Source organism: Loxodonta africana, chromosome 10 (genome assembly GCF_030014295.1).
Source record: "Loxodonta africana isolate mLoxAfr1 chromosome 10, mLoxAfr1.hap2, whole genome shotgun sequence".
In the NCBI taxonomy this organism is placed as follows: Eukaryota; Metazoa; Chordata; class Mammalia; order Proboscidea; family Elephantidae; genus Loxodonta; species Loxodonta africana.
The window spans coordinates 46,811,499-46,820,740 of NC_087351.1; the positions used below are offsets into that span (position 1 = coordinate 46,811,499).

Genomic DNA, 9,242 nt, shown 5'->3' on the forward strand with positions numbered 1-9,242 from the left:
AATACACTGCATTACATACAGTACAGTGATAGCAGAGGTTACACTAGATACAATAGAGGGAGTGATCATCCTTGCTTAAAAGGAGGAGGAGGAAGTGGGCTATAATTTCAAGTAAGATAGAGACAACACTATTTAGCAATTAAAAGGTCACTAGCAGCCTCTGCTAACCAGGTATACAATGTTAGAGGCAAAAGTTACTTTGCATTGTGTTGAGAAAGAACAAAGAGGTGTAGAAAACGTCTTTGAGATGGATTAATTTATATTCAAGAAATCAAAAACCTGAGCAAATAAGTAAGTAGAGTGGTCTTCATACAAATACAAGAGAAAAACTTTCAAATAATACACATAAAAAATAATCTTCAATTCACATAAACCAAATGGTGATTTAAGGAATGGCTGAAAACAGGTGTCCGTATTTTCTTCAGACTCATGCCAAGGGTCAAATTACCAGTATACTATAGACCACTAAACATGATTAAAAGGCAGTCTTCTTCCAATTATGCCAAGTCATAAAGATCAATACCTAAGAATACCAACAGCACTGCTTTGTTCAGGGTTAACTTATTAAATATCTTTGCTCCCAAACCCAATCATCTCTCCGAAACTGCTTGTAATTTCCCAATACCCAAATATTTCAGCACAGGGGAAAAAAAAAATATTTTTAAATTTTAAAATGTCATAAGACTACAAAGGACACAGTTCCCTAATATTAATGGAAGGTAGGTAGGTAGATTTGGACTACCGAAGCTCTCTTCCTTTATTTCAGCATTTCAGATATAAGGATCAAAGCATACGAAAAGTGTTTAATTCAAAAAGTCCCCTCAAAAGGAAGGAGAGTCTCTTGAAGAGCTAAGCTTGCTTCTACCAAAGAAAAAAAAGTTTGAAACCTAAGTCCATTTTCTATTTTGCTGGTACTCTTGGATGCCATTTTTTATAAATTTAAGATTATTACTGTTATGAACTGAATTGTATCCTCCCCAAAACGTGTTGTGAATCCTAACTTCTATGCCTGTGATTATAATCCCACTTGAAATGAGTTATCTTTATGTTAATGAAGCAGTATTAGTACAGAATGTGTTTTAAATCCATCTCTTTTGAGATACAAAAGAGATTAAATAAGCAAGCTAGAGAAGCAGAGACAGGGGAAAGATGCCAAGTCACATGAAGATGGCCCAGGAGCAGAAGCTAAGAGACAAGGATCTTCCCCCAAAGCCTACAGGAAAAAAAAAAAAAAATCCTTCCTCTAGAGCTGACACCCTGGATTTGGACTTCTAGTCTCCTAAATTATGAGAATATAAATTTCTATTTGCTAAAGCCACCCATTTGTGGTATTTCTGTTATAGCGCATTAGATAACTAAGACAATTACTAAGATTTTAACTTAAAACTAAAAAAAAAAAAAAAAAAGACATCATCCTTGTCAAGTTACCTAATCCAAATTCACTTAGTTACAAGAGTGAAATCTATTTGAGTAACAAAACAAGTCTGTACAGGAGCAAAGTGAGACGTGTACTCCTCTTTAAAAGTACTGTCTGCTGAAATAACTTCCCTAGAACAACAATTTAATGTAGCATGTTTATTTGTAACTCATCTTTCTGTGGAGCTAAAGAAAAAGAAGGGTTACTTAAATGCTCAAAGGAACTGACTTTTCTAACCTCAATACTCATTTTGCAGACAGGTGCAGTTGCCGCCGAAAGCCCTCCCTCGGTCAAGCCCCCACTCAGAAAAGTTACCTCCTACATACCATTTATTTGGTTGCTATAATACTTGGTTTCTAAGCCACAAAGGGATTCCTCCTGAAGGGAGAGAATAAAGCTTAAAAAAAAAAAAAGGACGGGGGAAGGGGGAGAGCCAGACCGTTTCAGTGACTTATCAATTCAGGTTCCCACTTTTAGATCTTGTTTAAACACAGATCGCTACAACGCACATTGCTCCGTGTCACAGGACACGGGGAGCTCTTGGGATACACCAGACAAGAGACTAGAAATGTAGGGGTTGAAACTGTGCAAGCGGCAGCTCCGGGTTATCAAAACAATAGCGAGTGGCACATGTCAGGCGGCCCACATGCGCCGGGGGATAAAGCGGCGCCTGGCTGAGGCTGGAGTTGAACTTGTCCTAACCCCCTCCCCCAACGCCCACCGCCGCCCTCCCGGCTACTTGAAAGTGAAAACGAGGGTCGCCCAGGGCCGTGCTCTCTCCCCCTTGCTCTCCTCTTCGCCCGGCCCCGACTTCTTCCTCACCCGGTCTCCCGGGGGCGGAGACGCCGAGTTCCCCGGGGCCGGGAGTTAGTCACCAAGAAGAGGCGGTGACAGTGCGCGCGGCTCGCGTCGCACACTCCGAGGCCTAGCCGCGCCGGACCGGAGGCCGCCAAGCGAGGCTTCAGAGTTCCGGACCCCGAGCCCGGGCCGGCCGGGAAGCCCTCTGCTTCCCCCAGTCTCCGCTCCGCTCCCCGCCCCTGGCAGTGCCAACGTCAGACCCCGCTCCAGAGCGAGCGGACGGAGCCCAGCCCGGCCGTTTCCTGCCCCCGGGGGCAGGGATTCCCTTCCCGGGCCGGGGGACGGCCGCCCCGCGCCGCCGGCCCGAGCGGGGATCCCCTCGGCCGCCGGGCGGGGATCCCGGAACTAGCCTCGGAGTGCGCGTGTGGCCGCGGCGGGGAGGGCGAGGCGGGGGCTTTCCGCCGTCCTGCCGCCCAGCGGGCGGGAGGCAGCCGCGACTCGGAGCGCTCCCCGCGGCCGGCCGGCGACCCCAGCCCCCTCCGCGCAGCCCGTCCGCCCCTCCCCCCCACGCGCCGCAGCCAACCGGCCCCCCCACCCGGCTCCGCTGTCTCTCGGTCGAGCTCTGGGGACAGACAAACGCGGGCCTGCGGCCACCCGTCACTTTCAAATCGCCCCGCCAGAAGCCCAGGGCTAGAAAACGAGAGACAAAAGGTCGCTGGGGAGGAAGAGGAGAACTGAAGGCGCCGGGGGTGCTGCGGCCGGCGTCCCCACCCCTCACACCCTCCGCGCCCAGCCCGGCCCTTACTCGTAGTGGCGGAAGATCTCGTTGGTGACTTTACAGTAGAAAACTTCCTCGTCGGGCCGGAGGTCCGGGGGCGGCTTCTGTCTCACAAACGGCTTTCGGTGTAGCAGCGGCATCTCCTGTCCGTCCGCGGGCTCGCCCGGACCCTCGGCCGCCCGCGTCGGCCCGGCTTCCCTATCAAAATTGGAGGGAAAGGAAAGCCGCTAAGGTGGGGAGCGCTCGGCAGCGGCGTGGGCTGGTCCGTGCGCCGGGGGCAGGTCGGCCGCCTTTTGTGTGACTGACGCGGCGCGGCCGCCACCGGAGCCGACTCCGCTCCTGCCGCTGCCAGGGCACGGAGCGAGCCGAGCCGCCACCGCCTCAGCCCTCCGAGCCCGCCCCACCTCCGCACGCCCGGCGGCCGGCTCACAATGGGGTCGGACGCCCCGCAGCGGGCGGGCGGGCGCTGGGCGAGCGGCGGCAGCCCCCTCCCCCAGCGCCGGCTCCCAGCCCGCCGCCGCCGCCGCCGCCGGGCTCACAACGTGTTCGGCGCTCAGCTGGCCGGCCCGACGCCGCGAGGGCGCTCGCCGCGGGCCGCCCCCAGCCCCGCTCCGCTTTGTTCCCCCGCTCGCCTGCGCTTCCCTGACGGCGCCGGCCGGCTCCCGAGCGACCGCAGGGAGCCCCTCACCTGCGAGCACGCTGACTGCCACTTCTCCACCTTCTCAACTACAAAGGGAGCGCAGGGGGGCTCCGTCTGCCCGGGGGGTCGCTTCTCGGCGCCCCCGCTGCGCCCCCGGCCCCCGCTCCTCCCGCTGCCACTGCCCGGCTCCGCGTGGGGGACCGCGTCCCACCGCCACTTCCCCGCCTCTCGGAGCTCCTGGGAAGTTTCTGATCTACTTTCGGCTCTGAAGGAGGAAGAGCTGTTGGGAGGAGCTTTTCACTTCTCGCTTCTACCTTTTTATTGGCTACTCGATGACTTTTACAGCCTGTCACTGATACAGGAAGAGACGGCGGAGAGCCTGGGAGAGCTACACTATTAATTAATGGAGCAACCCCTTGTGAAGAATCAGAAGCATCCTCCATGTTTGAGATTATCAGCCAAAAGATCTAGGGAAAGCGCTGGGGTTTCATAAACACAAGGCTAACAAAGTAAAGCCCTCAAGTCTCGCGGCAACGCGTGGCTATAAGATGGGAGAAGAGCTCGAGTGACGATTTTACTTGTATTTTAAAGATGGGAAGAGAAATGAGGAATAAGAAAAAATAATTTGATACTTCTTCAAAATTAGAATTCGTATCGCTAGAAAATATTTTGCTTGTGTAAACATCCATCTTGAAAATACCTCTCGACAGCCGTTCTCTTTAATACTTAGAGAGGGCAATTCAGACTTAAATACCAGAGAAAAGACAAAAAAGGTAATTTAGAAAATGTCATCGTGCCTAAAGGACGCCCACATACTTAAAACTTAAAAAAAAAACTTTAAGAAGTAATATTTAGAATATACCGCTGACAGTATTTTGCAAAGGATCCATATTTGGTAAAATCATTTAACTCACACGGAATTTTAAGGATTTATGAATTTACAAGTGAAATTTCCCCTGAAGCAACTTTCCCATATCAGTAATTTTCACTCGTGAAACCAATTTTAATGCACATGTGACTTTTGAATCAAAAAGAATTTTTGAAACTAGAAGTAACTCAGAATATTCACCAGTTTTATTTTTTGCTACTGCCCTTGATATTTGCATATTTGCAAATTAACCTGTAAGAATGAGTCTAAAAGATAGTAAATTTGAAGAAGTCATTCAACAAGAGACATATCAATACTGTGAAATGATAATTAGAGAAAGTGAGATCAATCTTTATGCCTTTAAATTAAGCATATGTGTATACTGGAGCAGAAAATGCAAGAAATCTATCTCAATCTCAAGAGTTACCATTTTTAAAATTTTGTTCAGGCTGCTTTTACAGTGGTTAGAAAAATACACATATTGTAGAAGGCACAGTATTCACTGGGTGTTTTAAAAATCAATATTAATGTACCTTACTGTACAAATATAGAAGTCACAGAGACTTGGAAACACTCTCAGTAGTAAGTTTATACTTTAGCCTGGCTAAACTCTTCAAAAAATTATGAACAGATTTGGTGTTTTAAACTGAGTGACAGTATACTAAGTTGTGTACTGAGTGATGCTTTAAAATTCCTCTACACAGAAAGTATTAATTTTCCAGGTGAAAAACTAAGAGCCCACAAAGGCAGACTCAAAAGGGAGACAATAGGGATGGGTAATTTTCAACCTATATTGAATCGTCACCCTCACAACTCAAAATTTCAATTTAACTGTTAAGCTAAAAACATGAAATTCTGTCTGGACACTTAAGTACTTGTATTTATTAAGTATCAGTACTTGATAAATTGTTTATATTATTTTGTTAAAAATTATCAAAAGCGATAATGTTGATTTTATTTTTATTAATAAATACTACATTTATACAGATTTTTTTCCTTACACTAACTTAAAATGGAAATTTTATTCTATTGAAAATCATATAAAAACCAAAAAACCCAGTCCCATCAAGTCAATTCCAACTCATAGTGAGTCTATATAGGACAGAGTAGAACTACCCCATAGGATTTCCAAGGAGCAGCTGGTGGATTCAAACTGCTGACCTTTTGGTTAGCAGCTGAGCTCATAACCACTGCATCACCAGGGCTCCTTAAAATCATATACAGCCATCAAAATACTATCATACTCAAATTTCAATATATCATAACTCAAATCTCTGAGTTTTATATATAGGATTTATTTAATAATTTGCAACATTTAATAAATATATATAGTTGTTCATTGATAACTCAGAATAATGTATGTATAGAAAAGTATAACATGTTCAAAAGTTTAGTTTTGATGTGTTTATAATACTTGATTGAATAGATCAAAATTACCAAACAACACTTCTCTTAAAGTTATTCTACACATTCACTGCTAAAAGCTTACCTAATTTAGTATTTATTTCTGTATTTTGGTATCATGATTACCTCCTTGCTTTATTAATACTTAATGACTTTTGAGAGTGAAAAGCTCATTGTTATATTCAGAAAGTAGTTAAAGGACAGTCATGAAATGGGACTTTGTGTAAAAAAATTTAAATACTGTAAAGTGAACTATGAAGGTTAAAGTAATACAGAAAAATAAGATAGAGAAAACAATGAAATTGAAATCATTTCATTTTTTAACACTTGATCAAACATTTTTGAGCTCCTTTTATGTGCCAAGACGCTGTACTAGTTCACAGTATAAATATATCCTGGCCTCAAGAAATGTACAATCTTGTAAAGAAGAGATGATATAAAGACAAATTGGTAAGTTCTAATGACCATGAGTAACAATGCAAAAAGAGAAGCTGGAAGAATTAGAAGAAAATGTAGGGATTCAGGGTGTGTCCTAAACAAAGTTACTCACTTGGCATAATTTGAAGGGCACCCCAGAAAGTTCTTTCTGCAACATAACCTGGCCAGTCAAGATGCCATCCCCCACCCTTCATTAAGTCACCCCTCTGGGTGAAGACATCAGTGACCCCCGCTTAAATAGAAAATGTGAGCATGCTAATTAGGCAGGGTATATATTAACCCAATTTCATTAAAACATAGCTTGGATAGAAATCTCAATTTTTAGAAGGCACACAGTCTTAAGTAGAGACAAAAAAGGCTATGAAATATAAGTATAAAAATCTTTAGCTAGAATAACTTTCCTGTTTTCTATTAACTGATTAACATCAAGGCTGGTAGGTGATTTGGTGAGACAGTCATCACAGGACTTAGGGCTAAAAGAAACATTTAGGAAGTCTAATTCTCTCATTTTGCCTCTAAGGAAACTGAGGATAAGTAACTGATCAAGTTCACACAGTTGTTAATAGCAGGGCTAAACTGGAATTTAGGCCTCCTGACTCCTGATCCAGGTTCTTTATATCTTAAAAAAATCCAATTTTCTTGTATTCCCTACTCACACTATATGCCATCGAGTTGATCCAACTCATAGTGACCTTGTAGGACAGAGTAGAACTGCCCCATAGAGTTTCTGAGGAGTGGCTGGTGGATATGAACTACTGACCTTTTGGTTAGCAGCCGAGTTCTTAACCACTGCACCACCAGGGCTTCCGCTGTATCTTTAAGTAGCTAAAATACCATTCCAAATCCTTGCTAAAATGCATATAACCAAACCTGACCCAGTGCCATCGAGTCGATTCTGACTCAGAGCAACCCTACATAGGGATAAGATATATTATTGATGATCAGAAATGATAATTTTTTAGAATTACCCAGGGAAAGCACTGGATAGGTAGTCAAATAAATTGGGTAATAAAAATCTTAAATTTGTCTAATTGAACAGCTGACATGAGTCCTATCACCTATTTCCATGCTTCAGTTAACACAGCATTTCATGTTCCTTACCTCTTACTTAGCAAAAGTAGAGTCTAGCTGCCCTGAGCCCTTCTGAGAAAGATGTCTTAAATTTAAGAAACATCTTTAACTTTGTAGTCCCTTTCCTTACATATCTCTGATGCCTGTCTCAACTCTCCTATTTTCTATATTTTAACGTCTTCTTAACTAATTCAAAACATGTTACCTATAAAATATTTCTCTGTATTGTTATTTAGAATTAGTATGTTTTCCTTCATATCTGAAAGAACAGACCTAGTGTTAGGATAGTGGTTCTGCATCCTGGCTGCCCAATGGAATCACCTGAGGGTTGTTTGAAAACTAGCGACGCTGGGTCCTTCTCTAGACCAATTAAAACAATCTCTGTGGTAGGGTCTCAGGCACTGGTGTTTTTAAAATCTATTCAGGTGATTGTAATGTACTGCCAAGGCTGAGAACTATTGTGGTCAGAGGACACTGGACTGTTAATGCTAAGGAGGTACTGTGGCAAATTTAGAATGCATCTTTTTGTTCAACCTCTTACGATTAAAACAAATTATGGATTTTTTTAGTAGGAATCTCTAGGAGCCCTGGTGGCACAGTGATTAAGCGCTTGGCTGTTAACGACAGGTCAGTGGTTTGAACCCACCAGGCACTCTGTGAGAGAAACATGTGGCAGTCTGCTTCCGTAATGATTTATGGCCTTGGAAACCCTATGGGGCATTTCTACTCTGTCTTACAGGGTGCCTATGAATTGGAATCAACTCGACGGCAGTGGGTTTTTGGTTTTAGAAGGAGTCTCTGGGTGGTGCAAACGGTTAACGTGCTCAGCTGCTAACCAAAAGGTTGGAAGTGTCTTGGAATAGAGATCTGGCGATCTACTTCTAAAAAATCAGGCATTGGATTTGGAACAAAGTTTCTATTCTGACACACATGGAGTCAGCATGAGTTGAAATTCACTCAATTGCAACTGGTTTTAGTAAGGGTTGAAAGAATAGTCTATGGTCATCATCATTATTACAGTAATCGTTTACACTTAATGAGTGCTTCCAACTTGTCAACCATTGTACTAAGGGCTTCAAATGAATCATCTCAGGCAATTCTCAAAAGTAGTGACTATTTATCATTTCCATTTTACAGATGAAGCTACTGAGGTTCAGAAAGGTTAATTAAGTAGCATGCCCAAGGTCATACAGCCCAGAAGCAACTCCAGAGACCAAGCTCTATTACTATAATTCTATATTTCCATGGGACTGATTTGCTAACCTAGCTCAGAAGTAAATTGAAATGGGAACTTGATCTCATACTAACCAATTTAGATCTTGTAATGATTAAGAAGTTTTGTTAACCACAAAAGTACTAAAGGAAACCAAGGAAGAATTACATTTATTACCTCAGAGTGGGGCATGCCTAATTATGATACAAAGCCCAGAATCCATAATTCTATAAAATAAAAATAAAAAAAATTCTGCATGACAAAAGCTACCGTAAGCAAAGTTGAAAGGCAAATATCAAGTTGGGAAAAAATATTTGCAACTCACTGAAAAAGGGCTAATTTCCCTAATACAGAAAGAATTCCTGTAAATAATAAAACTTCCCCAAGAGAAATAAAATAAAAATGGCTTTTAAAACACATAAAAAGATTCTCCACCTCACTCATAAGAGAAATGCAAATTAAAACTATACTGAGATATTTTTCATCCTTTAGATTAGCAAAGGTCACCATTTTATCTTGGTAAAACAAGGAACAAATTGTACAGAGGGCAAACTGGCAATTTTTATCCAAAATTATAAATGCTCATACCCTTAGACCAGAAATTCCATCTCTAGG

General features: G+C 43.3%; 1 protein-coding gene across 4 annotated transcripts in view; it reads right to left on the reverse strand.

Annotated features, from left to right (window-relative positions):
- Window positions 1-3,851, reverse strand: part of BAZ1A (bromodomain adjacent to zinc finger domain 1A) — an 88,625-nt gene extending 84,774 nt beyond the window's left edge. Inside the window, exons 1-2 of one of the 4 annotated variants that reach the window (XM_064292392.1) lie at window positions 3,682-3,851; window positions 3,021-3,191 (exon numbers count right to left, since the gene is read on the reverse strand). In XM_064292392.1, the coding sequence (XP_064148462.1) occupies window positions 3,021-3,133 (113 nt within the window). In that variant the 5' untranslated portion in view covers window positions 3,134-3,191; window positions 3,682-3,851. Of the gene's footprint in view, window positions 1-3,020; window positions 3,271-3,681 lie in introns of those variants that run through there. The other 3 variants (XM_064292389.1, XM_064292391.1, XM_064292388.1) reach the window with 3 other exon arrangements.
- Between the last annotated feature and the right edge of the window lie 5,391 nt (window positions 3,852-9,242).